The 20457-nt window shown below is 48.5% G+C and overlaps 1 protein-coding gene across 4 annotated transcripts in view; it reads left to right on the top strand.

The window, feature by feature from the left end:
- MTR (5-methyltetrahydrofolate-homocysteine methyltransferase) overlaps positions 1–16068 on the top strand; it is a 94161-nt gene extending 78093 nt beyond the window's left edge. For all 4 annotated transcript variants that reach the window (XM_087828923.1, XM_087828926.1, XM_087828924.1 and 1 more), the window contains 9 exons: positions 1763–1844; positions 6020–6118; positions 7131–7206; positions 9615–9770; positions 11272–11468; positions 13878–14078; positions 14805–14997; positions 15125–15237; positions 15683–16068. In XM_087828923.1, the coding sequence (XP_087685049.1) occupies positions 1763–1844; positions 6020–6118; positions 7131–7206; positions 9615–9770; positions 11272–11468; positions 13878–14078; positions 14805–14997; positions 15125–15237; positions 15683–15769 (1204 nt within the window). In that variant the 3' untranslated portion in view covers positions 15770–16068. The remainder of the gene's footprint in view (positions 1–1762; positions 1845–6019; positions 6119–7130; positions 7207–9614; positions 9771–11271; positions 11469–13877; positions 14079–14804; positions 14998–15124; positions 15238–15682) is intronic.
- The last annotated feature ends 4389 nt before the right edge of the window (positions 16069–20457 follow it).

Below are 20457 nucleotides of genomic sequence, written 5' to 3'. Positions count from 1 at the left end.
GGGATCCTCAACGAGAGAACGGCCAGAGCTGCACCGAGGGCCCTTGGATGCTTCATAAATATTAATCATGTTGACTTAAAATTGTACTGATTCTCTTGAAGAGAAATGTCATCTGAGTACATCAGGCCTAAAGGAGCCCTTCCTGGAGGCCCCGCATGAAGAGCCTATGCTGAGGCTCTGTGAGTTCATGGAGCTGGCTGACTGGAGGGGGAAGCAAGCAGATCTGACTGTGCTCTGCTCTGAGAGTGGAAGCGGCTCCTTCTTTCTAACACCTTCTGCTGTTTGAAGGTCTCCCCTCGCGGATACATAGGTGTCTTGAAGTCTTTGGTCCTTGAGCACACAGTGGGCAGGGAGTTCACACAGTGGTGGTCTGGGGGTCGTGGTCAGGTGCCCTGCTGCTCTGCGCCCCAATCTGCCCGTCTCACACTGACGTCTCCGGCCTGCACCTGCTCTTTTTAGCTCAGTTATTGTGGCTCACTGCTTTCGTCCTTGCTTACCGCTTACCGCTTACGCTTAGAAAGGGGTCAGGTGCTGGTCTTGGAGGAATGTTTAGTGCCTTCCCTGAGAAGCCAATGAAAAACACACCTATTGCACCTTTAACATTCCCTTGGTTTTTAAAAACCACCTCAGTGATCCACACTTACTAGAACATGTCAAACAACTCAGAGGGATGAAAGTAAAATTTAGTATCTTCCTTCCCACCTTCAGCCCCACCTCTCACCTCCACGTAACCAGTGTTGACATTTTGATGTTTACCTGTCTGTTTTTTCTAAATATACAAAAATGTATATATATAAGGTTGGTTTGTTTTTTAAAAAAATAGAATTGTATTAAACATACTGTTCTGCTAGTTTGTTTTTTTCTCACATACTAACACATTCTAGACATCTTTCCAAATAAAATATATTTTAGTTGAGGGGAGAGTATGGAAGTATCTGCCTGGAGCGGAGTGCTGCTGGTTTAGGGGGAAGGGGGAGAAAAGGGAGAGCACTGCTTATCTACTGGCCTGCTCTTGCCACCAATTAGGCCAAGTTTCAGGGCCCTGTTTAAGGCTGTGAGAGAGGGTGATGCATTTTCAGTTCTTGCTTGACTGTGTTCTATATTAAACAAAATAGCATATATGTAGCCTGTGCTGTCGCCTAAACATTCAGCAATAGGCAGTTTTGTTTTGCACTGCAGTTACTTAGGTAGTTTTAAGAATTAAAGGGCGTTTGCTCCATGGTAAGGATTTGGGGCTGAGCCAATGTTACGAGATATTTTTGTTGCTTTTGCCTCTCTGTTATTTGTGTTGGATTTACTTAGGGCCTGAGATTCCTTACTACAGGTACAAGGTGGAGTTGGGCCAGGCACAGTGGTGCAGCCCCAGAGTGTGGGTGTCCTGCCTGGTGTCTGCTCCCAGCACCCTGGCTGGGGCCACAGCTTACTTGGAGGAAGAAACTCAGCTTAGTTCAGACAGACTGCTAATGTGTGCGAGGCCGTGCACCCGTCCCTGCTGGCAGAGGGCTGAGGACAGAGCCCTTCTTGTTGTCACAGGCTTCTGTAGAGCCAGCACCAGCAGATCCCTCTCTTTTCCCCATCTCAGGGTCAGGAGAAAGTCATTCTTGTTTTACAAGGGAAATTTGAAGTTCAGAATGTGGGGGTAACTTGACATGTTTCTCTGGAGAGCACTGTAGACACGCATTACCTCTGACAGTTCCCAACAGGAGCTCAGTGGGGGTATCAGCACTGATGGATGTGTCTGTCTTCTGACCTCTCTTTTCAGGACTCACACGGCAGTTAAAATCGCCCCCAGGTACAGTGCACCTGTGATCCACGTCCTGGACGCATCCAAGAGCGTGGTGGTGGTGAGTGTGGGGCCTCACCCCCTCAGTGTGTTGTGAAGAGAGGACAGAGAGCATTGAGGGTCAGGCCTGTTGCTCAACATCTATTTATTTTTATTCAATCCTACTAAAAAATGTGCAGGAGCAGCCTGTGGCTTCTGATGGTGTCACTGCCATTGTGTGCGTTGCTGGCGGGGACAATGAGTGTGCCCTGGACTTCCAAAGTCCACTTTCTGAACTGCCAACAGGAGTGCTGGTCTCTGTAACAGGAATGGTGGGACGAAAACACCTTTGACCTGGACACTGACCCAGGCAGAGATCTTGGCCATTTAGAAATATTTACAGACATGGATGTACACTTTCTTAACTCCGTGCCAGAGCTAAAGGAATGTAGACTTTTTTAAATGACTTGTTTCCAGATCAAAAAACAGTTAACCATGCCCTGGCTGGTGTGGCTCAGTTGGGTGTCATCCGGGCACTGGAAGGTTGCTAGTTCAATCCCTGGTCAGGGCACATGCCTGGGTTACGAGCTCAATCCCTGGTGGAGGGCAAGCAGGAGGCAGCGGTTGATGTTTTACTCTCACATTGATGTTTCTTTCTCCTACTCCTTTCCTCTCTCTCTAAAATCAATAAAAATATTTTTTTAAAAAACAAAAACATATAACCTGGAATGGCCAGGTGACCCTACCCAAAGACAAAAGTAATTTACTTGATGTCCAAAACACAGTATTATAGTTTCTTTCTCAGTGAATGCAGCCAGCAGCTCGCCTCAGCTCACCTGTGTCTCCTGCTTTCCTTCAGCAGCGCAGCCTCTGCTCTCACTTGCTGCAGCGTTTACCCTTTTCACTGAATGACAGGCTAGCATGGCTGGGAGGGGCGGGGTGGCTCTGCGTCCAGGGGTCCCCGGGTTTGCGTTAGCCACCAAAGCCTTGTTCCCGAGGGACCTCTCAGCTGTGGAGTCAGTGTGGCACAAACAACGGCAGCCCTTCCGTCCTTCATCCCACTCCCAGTTCTCGTTGAAGGAGCACAGTTCACAAACCACTGGTCTAGTCCAACCTCCCCATCTCACAGGGGAGGGAAGTTCCTGAGCGTCTGGTGCTGTGTGAGGCCACAGCCAGGACTAGGGTGACCACATTTCTGAGCCATTTTTCAAAGGAGTTCTTTCAGACCTGTGAATTCATCTCTTTGAAAGTTGTACAACAATCACTAAGGTCATTACAAGCTTACCGTGTGCCAGGCGCTGTGCTAAGTACTTTGCCCAGGTTCCTTATTTAATCCTCACGAGGTGGGTACCTTCGTTGTCCCCATTTCACAGATGAGGAAACAGGACGAGGAGCTTAGTGACTCTCGAGGCCACGTATCCATCAGGCGGCATGGCAGGTTTGATGCAGGTGGTCGTGCCCCATCTACTTTAATACGTTGTTGTTTTTTAATTGATTATTTTAGAGAGGAAGGGAGAGGGAGAAACCGATGAGAGAGGAACATCGGTCAGCTGCCTCCTGCACGCCTCCTACTAGGGATCAGGCTGCAACCCGGCTCGTGCCCTGACCAGGAATCAAACCAGTGACTCTTGGGTAATGAGCCCCCGCGCTGGGCATGTGCTACTCTAACCTTGTTCCCACTACGATGTAACGGTTCTTTAAGTCAGGCTGGAGCTGTAAAGTTATGGTTTCTTTTGCTGTCGACGTGGACAATATGCAAATGCGCCTCGTTTCTGTAACTCAGCTTTAAACAGTTGTCTGTGCTTTATATTTGGATTGTGCTTCATAAGGAGCATATATCAGGTCCGTGGTTGAGTAACCAGTAGGCCTCTTTTTAAGGCTGTAGCATTTTCAAATGCTAATGAATGGCCTGAATGTCTCCCATCTGCAGGCCAGGCTGTTGGACCTCTCCAAGCACAGTGATGCCACTGCCCCTGCATTAGGGGAAGGACTTTAGCCAGCAAGGGATGGGCCCCTTGGTTCCATTTTGAGGACAGACTCCTTCACATCTTGAAGAGCTACAGCGGCGTGGGCCCCCTGAGAGCCAGCAGAGGATGGCACACGGGCATTTGTGCTCGTTACTGTTCAGGCCAGCGGGTGTCACAGTGGTTAGCTCTTCTCACATACTACACAGAAACAGCCACCTTTTGAAATTATTCAAACAAGTCTGATGATGAGTCATTTGGGTGATTGCTGATGAGTTTTCAGGAGTCCCTGGAACAGTTGTCTAGGTTGACTGTCAGCTCCGAGCCCTCATCTAAGTGCAGTGAGCATGGCACAGGCCCTGCTCTGCGTGATTGTCCCATGCACTTGAAAGATTCTGAAGCGTGGCAACTACCTAATAGTTGGATATTTAAACCTGAGGATGCCCCTTGCTTTCTTTCCTTTGTTTTTAAAATTAAAAACAAGGTGCCAGTATTTAGTTCCTTTTAATTATAAAATATATTTTCAACAGATTTCCTCTTATTGTGCTGCTTATTAACATAAAAAACGAAAAGAAAAACTGTACCCTGTCTGAGAGGCTAGCATGAAAATATGCAATGAGCTGATTTTATGGAGGAAGAATCACATAGGGTCGCCCATATAATTGGCCATGAACTTGTTCTCAGTGACAGACCAGACTAGGCAAGTGAGGGGCTTGTCACTGTGCTCTGGCAGCAGAGGCTCTTTGGGGCCGTGGAGGTACCTACAAACTAGCAATAGCTTCTGTCTGCCCAATGTACCTGTGTCAGATACTGTCAAGTTCTTTGGATGTTAGGGTTTTGTTATCTCAGCGTTTAAAATATGGCAGGATGCGTGCACATACTGGGCGGGGGGGGGGGGGGGGTCGGGAGCAGACACCTTACTGTCATTTAGCTCTGCTGAGATGAGAACTCCCCTGGAGGGCTTCATGTAAGGTGGGCAAATACTCAGTGGCGTGAATACCATTTGGAAGCCTATTTTTAGGCTTGCCACCAAGGCCTTTTCTGATTATGTTACTTAATAAAACCATTTGGTTTTATACTAACTCATAGGTGATTGGATTGTTATTAGACATACTTAGGAAGTTCATGTAGAATTCTAGACATTTAAAGCTGGGCATCACTTTAGCCATAATCCAGTCTCACCTCCTCAGTTTCAGATGAATTTCCCTGTCTTTTTGTGTGTGAGGAAATTCTGGAGGATCCAGAGATAGGGTGGTGCTAATGCGATCAATAGCAGTCATTTCTTCTTTCTTTGTAAATTTACTTTGTGTTTTGTTGGTAGCTCTTCTACCAAATTGATAATCATCGTCATGGAAAATATTCAGCTGATCCCAGTTTTACAATTTACTGAGTAGCCTCGCATTTATTAGATGATAGGTTTCCTTTCTTATTTTAGCCGAAGCTCACAGTTGACTGGAGATCAGCCTCATTCTTCAGCAAACGTTTAGGAGGATGCACTCACACATGCCAGGCGATGAGCTAGAAACGGGCACAGTCCCACCTTAGAGGGCTTGTCCTGCAGTGAGGGAAGTGGGTGCTAGACAGAGACCAAGACTGTGGTGAGGGCAGTGATGGAGAGATAAGCAGGCTGTCTTTGAAACACTGAAGAAGGCTCCCCAATTAGTGTGTTGTGGGTCCTCAAGACCACCCTCCGTTTCTGTAGCTTGTTAGATACTCAGTCTGGTTTTTTACTGAGAGGATACAGATTAAAGTCAGCAAAGGCAAAAGAGCCATAGAGTAGAATCCAGGAAAGACCAGGCACAAGCTTCCAGGTGTCCTCTCCCCGTGGCATCATGTGGACAGTGCTGAACTGCCACTAGTGGTATGCAACAGCCGGTATGGGGCAGTGCCCATCAGGGAGGCTCACCTGAGCCATGGTCCAGGCTGTTACTGGGATCGGTCATCTGGGCATGCCCGCCCACGGCATGAGCCAGGCCCCCGTACATCACATCGTTAGCGTAAACTACCTGCTGTGGACCATGGCTCTAGGTTGACAGACACTCTTATCAGGCAGGATGTTCCAAGAGCCAGGTTTTGTTTTTGTTTTTTAATGTGCAAGATCTGAATCCCCCAGGCCTACTGAGTTAACCCTTTATTTCACAGACAGGCAGAAATTAGCAAGGATGATGAAGGGAGAGGAAATGGTGTTAACATGGGAAAGCTTCCTGAAGGAGGTGTCACCAGACCAGTATTGAATGTTTTAACTCCTTTTGCTGCTCTGTGGCTGTTACTGACTTTGATCTTGTGTTTTCAGTGTTCTCAACTGTTAGATGAGAATCTAAAAGACGAGTACTTTGAGGAGATCGCAGAAGAATATGAAGATCTTAGACAGGACCACTATGAGTCTCTCAAGGTAAGTGACAAAACCAGGTCGCAGCTTGTTTTGGTGATAAAACGATCTTACAGTTTTTAATGTGACTTCATGTTTTGAGGAGGGTAAAGGTTTAGGAACATTTTAGAGAAGTCCTGTTTTCTAGATCACATCAGTTCTTCCATGTCTGGGTTTCCAGTAATTTGTGGTTATATTAAAATTAATTTTCTTTATTCCTCCAAACTGCATACTGGGTAGTACACAGTAGGTGTTAGGTGCTGTGCTTGAGCTCCAAGTTATGGGAATGAATAAAATAAGAGCTTGGAGCCAGCAGAGAAATGGGAACTGAAACCATGTGCTGAGAATACTCCACAGGTCCTTGTTCCTGAGGAAATAGTGGGAGAAAGTAAAGACAGGACAGGAGCATTGTGAGCCTCTCTCTATGACTGCCCAGCACTGACCGTGCAGGGTAGTGTTTCCTGTCCCTCCCTCGATGAGCCACAGGGACCCGTGGAGAGTAGAAGTCATTGGGGTATTTATTTCTGGGCATCTTCCTGCTGGGCTTTGTGTTGGGGTACATTTTTGGGGTTGGCTAGGCAGGTAGAATTGAGATAACAAGCGTCATGAAGAAAACAGATGTTTCTGAGGTGTTGGCCAGCCCCAGACACCAGTTGGCTCACCTTCTCCTTGGGTTTGCCGACAGTTCTTTAGTTCTTAGTTCTGCCTGCCAGTCCTCGGGGCTGCAGGCAGCAGGCCATTTAACCCACCTTAGGTGTCCTGAAAGTACAGGCCAGAGACATCGCAGGTCAGGCTTCAGGTAAGCCTCATTTTATATATCGGAACTTAGTAGGTATTTATTGAATCTTTACTCTCTAATGTTCTGATGCTGATGTGTAAAGCCTTATTGGATGGAAAAGGAAGAGCATTTTAGGATATGAATTTTTGTTAATAAAAAAAAATTCTTGTAAACTTGTGTACTAGCTTTCTTGGACATACTTTTGCAGTAGCAGCTGAAAACCTAAGAGTCTGACTAAATAACTTATTTTTTTTATAGGAGAGAAGATACTTAACCTTGAGTCAAGCTAGAAAAAACAGTTTCCATATTGACTGGCTGTCCGAGCCTCACCCAGGTCCGTTTGGCTGTTAGGAGTAGAGGAAGGCTGCGGGTGGTGCCTGGGCGGAAGGGCTGCTTGCATTTATTTGGCTACAGAATCAACAGACAGCTAGAGACTCTTAATTGTGTCTAATAATGATTAGTGACAATGATGATTGGAAATATAAGTAAACAGGTACCACGTCTGGAAAAAACACTGTTCTGAGAGGGACCCTCAGGGCTCCAAGTCCCGGACACAGCTCTGTAATGAATGTGCTGTTACCCTGCCCCACGTTCATTGGAGGACACTGAATTTGGGGTAATAGCTTGGGAGGTAGTAGAATAGGCTGTGCTCTTCTTCTAAACCCATACTCTTTCCTCTGGGCTGGGCTGGAGTGCAGCCATTTCTGGAGCCTGCCCAGGGTTCTGTGCCTGAGGTGGCCTGGGTCCCAGGCAGGCCCCTGAGACCTGGATTGTCTGAGTCGAAAATGCCCTCGCCTGGAGCAGACCTTTCAGGCGCTTCAGCAAAGCAGGGTCTCCTGTTTCTTGTCCACTCGCTCTCATCCTCTCTCTGGATGCTTCTCTCTTCGTTTTCTTTATTTGGTTTCCTTCTTTTTGTATTTCTAGCCACCTTGCCTTAAGTTGGTGTTCACGAGGGAATACATGTGGAAGGTGCTTTGATAGGCTCAGAGAGGCATGAGATCACAGGTGCAAAACAGACAGGTGAAGAGGGATTGTGTTAAGTCCATACTTTCAAGGTAACATCTCAAATCAGCTTTCATTACTCGCGAAATCTGCATTCTGCGCATGCTTAGCAAAGCCGAGAGGGTCAAACAGGAAGTGTGAACTGAGTGTGGTTCAGCCAGAAGAAAGCAGACGGAGTTGGAAGCCTGGTTCTGACCCCAGCTTAGCTCCTGGCTCTGCACCATCACGTGGCCTTGAGCATCTTACTGCCACATTTGAGAGTTTCTGATGTTTAAAAAGGAGTCACTTTATAGAAATGTGAGGGTAAAATATGTGTAAAGCTTTGAAAATTATAGCTCACCATGTTTCAAACTACTATTTTCTCATTACTTTTCAGCGTGAAATTAGAAAAATATTATGAGGAGTTCATTTTAACCAAGTTGACATCTAAACACTCTCAGGGGAAGTAGGCCTCTGCAGCCCATGGCAGCTGTGGACACTTCAAGGGGCTGTTGTACCCCCATTGGGGCTTCTGTCAAACTGGACCTGCTACCTGAGGGGCAGTGGGGCCCAGAGGGCTGGTCCCCAGACATGTTGTCGCACATGGTACAGTTTTAGGGTCATCGCAGGAAGTCAGTAAAGGGGGAAAGGAGGGCTCTTCTCTCAGACCAGTTCTTTCAGTGACTCTGCAGCCGACGGTTCCTGGCCTTTCCAGGCAGCAGGAAGCGGTCAGGGGACTAGCTGTAGTTTCCTTTTAGTTACTAATCAAAACACAGTGGAGTCTGTGAAGAAGGGCTCGTCCTACATAGCACGAAGATGGCCAGGAGCAGATGGGAGAGTTACTATGAACATGTATGGGAAGGTAGATTTCCAACCAAAATTAAGTCACTACTGATGCTTTTCCTGTACTTTCACCTCATATTTACTCTCTAATGAGAAAAACACTCTTGAGGCATGTGTGCCCCAGGGCACCTGAGATTGGGGGATAGCACACATTCTCACATCCCTGTTTATAGAGTGGGAAACTGAGGACAGGAGGGCTGGGAAGTGGTGATGGGGTCATCACTGGACCCTGGCCTGCCGCCTCCAGGAGCTTGAGGGTCGCAAGCAGTATTGCTGCTCTTGGTGTCCAGGCAGGCCCAGGGCCACATCTCTCTAATGAACAGTGTCTTGGAATGTTCATGTGTACCAATAGCCACTTAAGAAATAACCTACTCCCCATTTAAAAGAAAGTGGAGGTCCCGTGTGCCCCTTCCTCCCACCCCTGCATGGTCCTGAATTTGATGCCCACTACCATGGGTTTCCTTATACTTTGACTGTGCACATGTAGCAGTGTGCACATAGTCAAATGATACAGATACTTATTTTGTGTCTTTAAACTTTATATTCGTGTCTTTCCACAGTAGTCTTTATTTCAGTACTGTACTCATTTGTACATGTGCAGATTAACCAAAGTCTTTTTTCCTGGGCGGGGTGGGGGGTGGAAGGGTTGAGGGAAGTTTCCAAGGGTGATGCAGTTACTCAGCTACATAGCTACATGGGAGAGGTTTTATTTAAGATTCGCTGCAGAATGACTCCTTCTCCATGGTAGTTTAAAGTTCCCGTCTTTGTGAAACAACTCCTCTGGGTGATAGAGAGGCAGAGCGTGGGAGCCAGGAGAGCAGGGGAGAGCTGGCCAGGAAGGCCTGTGGTAGCGGCGCTGTGTGCGGGGCACTCAGCCCAGCCGGGCCTTACTGTCGACTGGGTGCTTCTTTCCTGTAGTGAAGCCCACGTTTCTTGGGACTCGGGTCTTTGAAGACTATGACCTGCAGAAGCTGGTGGACTACATCGACTGGAAGCCTTTCTTTGATGTGTGGCAGCTCCGGGGCAAGTACCCGAATCGAGGCTTCCCCAGGATATTTCAGGACAAGACTATTGGTTAGTTCAGTACCTCCTCCTTCCTTCTCTGATAGTGGAGATGTAGTACTGGGACTTGAAAGACAACAATAGATGGTGAACGGCGGTTTGGATTATGCAGGATACAGTTTATTACCACATAACACAGGATATTGTTTACCTGCTCAGCTCTTTAATGGTTTGTATTTATCAACTGAACTTGACATTTTTTAAATCTGTTCTTTAATAAATGATTGTTGACATCACTTCCATGCCTGGCTCTGCTGGCCCTGGGGACAAAACAGAGAAGACAGTACAATCCCTGGCCCCTGGTACCTGGCTAGCCAGTGCAGCCACAGTGGAGGAGAGCCCAGGCTTCTGTTGACACAAGAAAATGAGATAGACCTCAGCCTGGGAGGTCAGGGGAGGCTTCCTGGAGGAGGTGTTATTTGAACTGATTTTTGAATATTAATTAAGAATTGCTGAGACTGGGACTGGGGACGAGAGGTAGCATTGAAGAAGAAAAGGACATTCCAGGCAGAGGGGATAGTGTGAAAAGGCACAGACACATAGTGATTTGGGGACTGCAAGTTGTCCCTTGTGCCTGGAGCCTTGATGGGGTAGGGGCATTTGGGGCAATAAGCTAGAGAAGTGGGTGAATCTAACCCCATCCCCAAAACCTACCCCCAGAGACATGGGATCAAATGCTAAGCCATTCAGAGGATTAGGTGATAGAGCCAAGGAGGAGGGGGCCTGATGGAAAGAAGTGTGGGACTAGGGCTAAGAAGAGCCTGAGACACCAGCCCTGCCCGCTTCCCAGAGGGGCCCTGGTGTGTGTGAGGGCTGTGACTCAGTGGCTCTCGGGCTAGCCAGTTCCGCAGGCAGAGAGGAGGTTCTCACCTGAACTTCTCTGGGGTGATCGCAGACAAGCAGGACAGTGACTAAGGGAAAGTGGGACAGGCCATGCCCTTGACAAAGGACTAAAGACCCTGCTGGCCCCTTAGTGGGAGAGGCAGCTCAGTGTCACAAGCAGAGTCAGAAACTGAGAGGAGGCTTCCCAGGGACCAGGCCCAGTGTGCGGGTAAGACCCTCCAAGAGCCCCTGAGCTTCAGCCGTCCAAACACCGTGCTGAAGCCACTTAAGAGGCGTTGGGGCCACTTGACAACACAACCTGTCCACGTCCCAGAGGTCCCTGTGGGGTCCGTGGCATTGTGCGTGCATGAGGAACATCGGTGACGGAAAGATTTGTCTGCTTTGCTTCCCTCTGTGTGACAGACTGCTCTGAGAGCCACAGGTTTGGCCCCCTGCCTTCGTTAAATGGAAAGTGTAAGCTGTGTGAGCTGGGAAGACAGGCTAGAAGCTGCACTTAGCAGGAACCACCAGACCGCCTGCTGCTTCCCCCTGAGTGGTGCTGATGACAAATACTGAAAAAGTGTTTGAGGGGAAAGATGGGGGAGAAAATGACGGGAGGGTAGTGCTTTTAAAGGAAGCATTGCTGGTTATTGACATCCTTAAGTGAATTCTTACAGTATTTTCCTAATAGGTGAAGAGGCCAAAAAAGTCTATGATGATGCCCAGAATATGCTGAGAGCACTGATTAGTGCGAAGAAACTGCAGGCCAGGGGCGTGGTTGGGTTCTGGCCAGCGCAGAGCGTCCAGGACGACATTCACCTGTACACAGTGGGCTCCGAGCCCCAGGCTGCCCAGCCCATAGCCACCTTTTATGGGCTGAGGCAACAGGTATGGAGAGCCGGGTGGACCGAGACACGCTGCTTCTGCCCTTCGGTGTGAGCACTAGAAGAGTGTAAATAAGAACCAGTACGCCCGAGCTTTGCATAAATGATAGTGCTGCCCCTCCTCACCCCAATGTCCGGTCACAGGCCCGAGCCCGAGGCCTCTGAGGACGTGGAGAGAAGGCTGGGCCTCCCAGCCCGGCAGGCAGGCGAGTGGGGTTTGCTGACGTGTGAGGCGATGGATGAGAAGCTCTGTGCTGCCTCGGTGGTCACACACATCAGCTCGTCTACACGCATGTTATTAACGGGCTGATGGCCTCCTCTTTCAAGGGGAGACAGGCAGGAACTAAGCTTTGCTGAATGTGTGCCAGGTGCTTACAGGGCTCTTGATGAACTGTCTTATTTGATTCCCATGGGGCCTTGTTTCAGGCAGTTGTATGTCCATTCTACAGAGGACAAGATGAAGGCTGGCGGAGCTTGCTCTGAGTCCACAGTGCAGAGGGGAGAGCCCAGCCTGTCCTTACCCCCGTGGCTGCTCTTTCAGCAGGCTTCTGTCAGCACCATGAGAACAGGCCCCTCTCATATGCCCTCCCCCCACCTTTCAAAATGCACCTCCCTTTAGCTGCTATAAAAAATAGTCTTAATCAAGAATTGGAACCAGAATTCACCAGAGTTATTAACAAAGGGTTGCAGTAAATTATTCTTGCAAAGTTTTGCTACCATTTTAGTCATTTAGAAGTGATAGTGTTGCTTTTAATCATAACCACAGTATAATTCACAATGACAGATGTTTTTACTCTAACAACATCTGAAGAGATTCTTGCGTTGAAGATATTAAACAGCACCAGGAGTAGGTAACTGAGGGCGGCCTCGCCATTACTGTCTGCGCTCAGACTCAGACACCACGAATACAGGGCAGGGTCTGATGTTCAGGTCCAGCCCCTCCTCTCTAGGGAACTGGTGCCTTTTCTTTTCCAGGTGTAACTAAGGTCAGAAACCTCTCCTGGCCCAGTTTTTCGTCCTTCAGCTCCCATGTCCTCTGATCTTTCATGTCCTGAACCTATTTGTCCAGGCAGTCTGTGGCTTCTCAGCATCCATCTGTTACCTACTCAGATCGGTGTTCTCTAGAGGTGTTTTCTACAGTACACTCGGGGAATTCTGGCTGCAGCCACTTCCTGCTCTGGGAGTCTGTTCTGAGTAGCTCTACTGCTGTCCCTTCTGAAGTGCGGTGGGGCTCTGTGACCTGTGTCTCCTTGTGCCTGAAGCTTTGTGTCTGTCTCTTGCTTCATTAGCACGGAACAGTTGATGACAGAGTATAGCTGGAGAGCAGCTCCTCCCTGCATAGCTGGCCCTGAGCTCCGTGACATCTCCATGTGCCTGCACCAGTCCACCCAGTGTCGGTTAGGCCATGTTGTTTCCAAAACTGATGAGCAAATAGCTCCTAAGCTTCTGGGTTGGCCACTCATTAATTGATTGATCAGTCCTAAGCAGGGCCCTGTAGTAGTCAGGAGCGTTGGTTGTGGTATCAAACCCAAGGCCTGCCACTCTCTGACCTTGAGCTAGTTGATCAAGCTCTGTCTGCCTCAGATTTCTTGTCTGTGAAATGGAGCTGGTGGTATCACTTCCTTTACAAGGTTGTTGAGAGGATTAAATGAGTTAATTCACATAAAGCATCAGTAGTAGTGCCTGGCATATAGTAAGCATTCAATAAATATTAGCTGTTTATGTTCTCAGCAGAACTATTGATTGTGAAATATGTTTAAGGTCTTATTTGTAAGCTTAGTGACAAGGGAGTCGGTCATAAGCTGAAAATGAAAATGGGAGAGGCACCTGGCCTGGTGGGAAGAGTCACATTTTTATTTGAATCCAGAGAAGCAGCAAACCCTGCTGAGTTCTGTATGGTTTCAGGGGTCTCCTTAGCCGGCTCCTGCACCACCACCCCTGTGGGCAGCCATGGCCCCTGTTCCGCTCACCTGGCAGCTGGTTGAACTTCTGTTGATCCAAAGTAGAGGCTTATATATTTGGTAGACCCCTTCTGAACATGACTACAGGACTTAATGTTGATTTTGAATAGAAAACACTTTGGGGGAAGTTTTTATTTTGATGTGTTTAGGTTCCAGTTCCTAGCACAGTGCCTGTCGCCTCCAGCAAATGTCAGTCACTGTGTCAAGGAGGAATTAACTGGTTTCTTGACTGCATATGTCATGTCATAGTTTTAGGGTCTCATTTCATTTGTTCATTCAACAAATTTTTATAGAATACTATGCACTGTTCTAAGTGTTAAGGATGTAACAGTGCACAAAACAGACGGACTCCCTGTTTGAAGCCTCTGTTCTCTGACAGTAGTACATTGCTGTCGCTATGTGTGGTGCCATGTCTATGCTCACAGCCCCCCACCCTCCCCTTGGATTTTCAGGCTGAGAAGGACTCCACCAGCACAGACCCGTACCTCTGCCTCTCAGATTTCATTGCGCCACTGCACTCGGGCCTCCGAGACTACCTGGGCCTGTTTGCTGTCGCCTGCTTTGGGGTGGAGGAGCTGAGCCGAGCCTACGAGGAGCAGTGTGATGACTATAGCAGCATCATGGTCAAGGCACTGGGGGACCGGCTGGCAGAGGTAGAGCAGCAGTGCTGAGGGCAGAACCAGGATGGGAACCCGTGGCAGTGCCAGGAAGCGTGGCAGCCTGAGCATCAGGCTGGCTTGGACATCACGTGGCTTTAAGTCATGTGTTCTCCAACTGTTCTCGTACATCGACTTCAGGCAAAGGGAACCCTTCATTGGTGCCAGAGTCAGAAGTCACCCTTAGAACCTAGACTTCACTGCCTTAGTTCTCAGGTCTCTGTTTTCTTGTGATGTGATATTTTCCTGAGGAGCCTGAAAAATTAAAACCAGACTTGTGTTTCAGAGCTCCTGTTCTAATTAGGTATCCGTTATAGAGTCCTCCTCCGTCTGTGTGGAGAGGGGTGAGCTGAGCTGTGGGGAGGCCCCTCCCTTTTCCTCAGGACAACAGTGGAGGAATGAGCAGCTGGAATGGTCCCAGCTTTTCTTTCTGGCTGTAGTAAGCTGTAGATGGACCTTTAGGGAAATGTTGACGTTAAAAGGCTTACAGCCCTTGGATCATTAAATATGATACTTCAGTGACCAATTTGAGGCCAAAACTGAGCCAGCACAGCAGCTAATGACATTACAAAGGAGTGGAGAATTCAGCCAGTGCCCTCCTGCCAGGATTTCCCTGGCCAGGCCAGGCGAGGGTGCTGCCCGCATGGCTTTGATTGAGGGGAGCAGCAACACTGATGCCTGGGCTCTGGCCTCTGCCTGATCCCCCCTTGTTCTGGGCTCCAGGCCTTTGCGGAGGAGCTCCATGAGAGGGTCCGCAGAGAACTGTGGGCCTACTGCGGCAGTGAGCAGCTGGACGTCGCGGACCTGCGAAGGCTACGCTATGGGGGCATCCGCCCGGCTCCTGGCTACCCCAGCCAGCCTGACCACACCGAGAAGCTCACCATGTGGAAGCTGGCGGACATCGAGCAGTGCACAGGTACGTGCCAGGAAGGGAGAGCCCCACTATTCTTATCCAATGGATACACTTCTATCAATGTGCCTTCCAGCTGCCAGGTCTGCTGCGCACAGGTACATGAGCGAGTCTTCCATGTTGCTCTCTGCAGGCATCCGGTTAACAGAGTCGTTGGCAATGGCGCCTGCTTCGGCCGTGTCTGGCCTCTACTTCTCCAATTTGAAGTCCAAATATTTTGCTGTAGGGAAGATTTCCAAGGATCAGGTAAGTTAGCTGTTTCATTGTATGTGGCTTCCCAGGATGTCTGTCTTCTTTTAAGTGGAACTTTAGAATCTGTTGTATTTCACAGGTGAATGAGCATAAAACATGAGGGATAGGAGGAAGACATTTATCTCAGTTAAGGTCTTGATTTGATTTTAACCTGATTTTGGCCATCTCGTGTACACGCAGACCACAGACATGCATGCACACGCATGCACATTGGGACCCCAGCCAGCTTCTAAGATTTATGTATTTACTACATGCTGTTTTCTGCCCACAGCACAGGCAACGTGGTGAACCAACAAATATCTGTCTCCATTTAACTCAATAGATTGCTAAAAACTTAAGAAATGGAAAGTACTTAATGTTTCTGGGCAAATCCTGTGGGAATTTCAATTGAAAAAATTGTATCATTTTGGTCTAATAAGCTGTTTTTAATCTTTCACAGGTTGAGGATTATGCCCTGAGGAAGAACATGTCTGTGGCTGAGGTCGAGAAATGGCTTGGACCCATTTTGGGTTATGACACAGACTAACTTTCTGTTTTTTACCTTTTCTGCACTTGATGATCCTCAAGGAAATATAGTTCAGAATGCCTTAAAAACCAGCGGTACACAAGCCCGTCTGCCTCTGGCCAACATCTGCACTGCTTTGTATTTGTAAGACTCCGGTGAGCCTCAGAGGAGCAGCATCTCCTTTGGCTCCTGGAGATCAAGCTGCTGTTTGTCAGGCCCTTCACAGCAGTGAGCAGACCTGGCCGGGCCCGGTTGGGGATAAGCCTGAGATGGAAGTCTTTCGCATTTCAAAGCAAGTAAACTCGCTGTTTTCATTTTTACTTTGGACCTAGGACACTTATTGTTGGTTTTAACTCTCAGAGCAATGGCCGAGACTCAGTTGAATAGAGCATGTGACCCTGTGGCAAAATGGCGCTGTGAGAAATGGGGTGTTTTGTGGTAACAACACTGGACTCTGACAGGAAAGAAAGGATAACTGCTTTTTCCTGAAGACCTCATCTTCTAAAGGCTCATTTAAAGGTGGCAGAGGTCCCTTTGGCAAAGGCACATCTCACTGCTGGCTTGTCAGAAAGCCTCTAGCCATTTGTGCTAGTGTGGTCAAATACAGTCATGTTCTCCAAGCATTTTGCCCACTCAGAAGTCCATGTTTCTTAGCCCTTTAAGGGGAGAAAAAAGGAGGTGGGGGAGAGGGACTGTTAAGGGCAGTTAACATCTTTTAGTTGTTTTTCAGAATTGAGTAGGCTCTTGGCTAAGCTATGTGTGGTGTCCCAGGCAGATTTGAGCAGGTGAACAGTTTAACTGCACTCAGTTCTTGCTTTTCTGCATGCCCCAACTCCAGATTCATCCGATTTAGGAAGAGCACATTGACTTGTTCTGTTACTTCAGGGAAAATAGTTAAGAACACAGGCTTTGGAGTCAGACACACCTGGATTCAGATTTCAGCTTTGCCACCTACTCAGTGCATGAAGGAGGTGAATCACTTAAGCCTCCCACGCTGTTTTCTCATCTGTAAAATGGGGCAGTGATGCTGGATTCCATTGCGTGGACAAAAGGTGTGGGGTAAAGACATGGTGCACATAGGGCAGGTGATACGGGTCTGGGACATAGTGTTTAGTAAACTGCAGCTTCTGTGCTGCACTGTCCATCTTCCTTCAAGCCCAGCACACAGTAGGTACTCACAGGAAGAGAATGAGCTTAGTGGAGGTGAAAAGACACTAGGGAAATGCATGTGGTAATGACTGCAATGCATATGGTATGTACCCTTGTGCAGTTACTACCCATTTAACACTCTGATGGGAAAGAGAAGCTGCCTCCTATATCACATACTCCTGTCGTGACTAAGCTGGCCTTGCCCTCAGAGCACTGATATCCAGTGTACATTCAGGCACATTGGAGGGGAAGGGGAGAACACAGGGAATGATGGCCCAGCATTTCTGATGTAATGGTGTCTATTTGCAGGGTGACACATCTTTTCAGGCATTTCTTACCCTTGAAGTGAAGAGAGCTGTGCATTCTTTTGGTGCACAGACTTTGTGCTGGGCTGAGAGTGGGCCTCAGTGTCCTGAGACTCAGCTAGAGGTTCCATAGCAGATGCTACTCTGGGCTTTGGTACATTCTTCTGTGAGAAGGAATAACCTTCAAATACAGTCAAGTGCTACATAGTGACATTTTTGTAAATGAAAAGCTGCACATGTGATGGTGGCTCTATAAGATCATAATGGCTCTGAACTTGTAGAAACAATAGGATGATGGTTCCTAGGGGGTGGGGAGGTGGGGAGATGTGTGAGGGTACAAACTTACAACTAGAAGATGAATAAGTCTTGGAGGTCAGATGCATAACACAGTGACTACATTCAACAGCAGCGTATCATGAACTTCAAAGTGGCTAAGAGACCAGATCTTAACTTCTCAACACAAAAAAGAAATGATAAAGGATGGCTGCAGAGTAGATGAAAGCAACACACACCTCCTCTTGGTGTCAAGCCAGCTTTACAGCTAAAATTTAGAGCAATCAACCTGAATAAACAGAAGGACACCTGAACAGGAATATTATATCCAAGGATTGAAAAAAGAAGCTACACAGAGACTGGTAATAAGGGTGGAGAAGTGGAGAGGGCTGGTCCCTGCACTCAGGGGCAGCAGCTAAAGCCAGAAAACCCTGAGGAATGTGGGGTCTCAGCCCCACACTGGGACCCCCAAACCAGAGCACCAGGGCCAGGAAGAAGAGCCTGCATAGCATCTGGCAGGAAAAGTAAGCGGGGACTTGGTCCGCTGGAAAGAGGAGGGAATCTGCTTGAATCCCAGGTGCTCTCCTTATGGGCCAATGCACAAGGGCTCGCTCTTGAGCACTCACCTGGGGTTTTGGTAGAGATAAGGAGACTTGGCATGCAGAAGCCATAAATAGAAGACCTGGGTGGCATAGCTCTGGATATCTAGAAGGTAGGCTTCTGAGATCCCAGCCCTGAGTCAACATCCAACACTGCCCTCAGGCACCATCTCCCAAGGTCGAGCACTTCTGTTCTTACAGCACCAGCTGGAGAAAGTGTACTAACTCCGCCTTATAAATACTGGTGACACCACCCTGCCAAGCTCGAGTCTGGCATAAAGGACTGTTGGCTGCTCCCAACAGGCACCTAAGGTGCACACTTTTTTCCAGAGAAACAATAGACATACAGTCATTGAACTGAGTGGCTTTGGAACAAGGACCAATCTTTCCCGTATCCCACCCATTATGCATGCACCACCCCCAATGGAAGACTTCCTTGTCAGGGTCTCTGCCAGTGCGCTACAGAACTAGGGGGAGGCGAGCAGCTCTCTCGCCTCCCAAGGGTTGGTGCCACCCCCAGCAGAGGGCTGCCTTGATCTCTTCCAAATCCTGCTGGCACTGACCTGCTAGTGCATACTTGCAGGGGAAAGGGGACACAACTCAGAACTGGGACATTTAGCACAACCTTCTAGGAGCCTCCCCTCAGGGTCTCTGTCATGGCACTGCTGAGCTAGGAGAAGGTGAGCACCTAATTCCTCCTGAGGGCCAAGGGCTGGTACCACACCAAGCAGAGGTCTGCCTTGATCTGTTCCTTCAAGTACTGCAGGGGGGAAGGGAACAGAGAGCACAGCTTGGAGCCAAGAGATACGGAATGCAGCTCAATTAGGGTCTCTAAAGGTGTGACTGTGGCCCTGTACTACTAGGCTTAGTTTTGAGGGGGAAGGAGGCTCTGCTCAGAGCCGGGATATTGAGAGTTCATCTACCTTAGAGGCTCCAGTCCAGGGCTTGAGCAGGTGGGGCTACAGAGCTAAAAGGCGGAGTGCAGCTTGCCCCCTCCAGTGGCACAGTTGGTGCCACCCCCAAAAGATTTTCTCAGTCTGTTTGCCCAAGTTACCCTGTCCTGTCCTCCTGAGCTTGCTCCTACAGTGAGGACAACTGGCTACACCCAACCTGAACCTGTGATGTGCTCCTCCTGGGGTAGATGGAGACTCTGGCAGAGTCTGAAAAGTATAGCTCTGGAGTAAGGCCACATTCTCTCCAATGGGTGATGGACCATGCTGCCCCAAACTAGGGGACCCACTAAGCCTGTCAAGCCTTACCTGGTTACTCCAACCTACCAAATCTTGAGCCCTAGGGAAAAGTCAGTGGGGTGTGGCTAGTTTGGACCCACTCTACAGCCTTTCTGCGTAAGATTCTCAGGAAGTCCAGGTAACCTCTGGGGGGGCGGTGTAGCCAACAGGTGGACACTGACCTCAGGGAGCCTTGGTCTTTATCAATCTGACTCCAGCTCAGAGCTCTAGGAACCCGACCTTCCATGCACACCCAGGTCCAGTAGACACAGACAAAAACGGTGAACAGCATGTTAGCACCAGACAGGTAGCCCCAAACCCGTTACACACAATGTCTGATAGCAACCTGTACCTGAACCCCATCAAAGTGGACTCAGAATCAACACAAACAGTGGTAAGCATCAGACCACACCAGAGCTTGACCCATCCAACCACACAAGCAACACACCCAAAGAAATCCAACATGCACCACACCCTGCTGGAAACAACTCTGCCTCAAGGGCACAACCCCTGCACAGCATCTCACACACAATGATCAAGGTTTAACCTTATAGTCACCTAGCCTGAGGGGTAACTCTACCCACAAAAGGGCCAACAGCATTCAACAAGAAGCAACTACAATGGGTCCACATAACCCACAAGAAACATTTTTTTTTTAAATTCTCACTTGATATTTTTTCCATTGCTTTTCAGAGAGAGTGGGGGGGGGGGAGAAAGAGAGAGAGAAACATCAATGTGAAAGAAACACATCAACTTGTTGCTTCGCGCACATGCCTCAACCAGGAATGGGGATCAAGCTGGCAACCGAGGGATGTGCCTGTGGCCAGAATCGAATCTGGGACCCTTCAGTCTGCAGGCCAATGCTCTAACCACTGAGCCAAACTGGCTAGGGCAAGAAACATTCTTGAAGCATGAGGCACAGGTGATGTGGATTCTGCCACTGAGCACAGCAAGAGCTCTTGAGACTGCACTTGCACAGTAGCTTGAGTGTTGTCAGGTTGAGCCTTAGACAGCCAACCTGAGGGTTGATCCCACCCATAAACAGGCCAACAGCAATCAACACCCAGTTACAAAAGAGGGCCCAGGTAACCCACACAAGGGACATTCCTAGAACATCCAGCTCAGGAGGTCAAGGAGTCTGCAGTACTGGGTCC

Source organism: Miniopterus natalensis, chromosome 21 (genome assembly GCF_054644295.1).
Source record: "Miniopterus natalensis isolate mMinNat1 chromosome 21, mMinNat1.hap1, whole genome shotgun sequence".
In the NCBI taxonomy this organism is placed as follows: Eukaryota; Metazoa; Chordata; class Mammalia; order Chiroptera; family Miniopteridae; genus Miniopterus; species Miniopterus natalensis.
The sequence above is the reverse complement of the archived record's forward strand: the minus strand, read 5'-3'. Positions and strand labels throughout refer to the sequence as shown.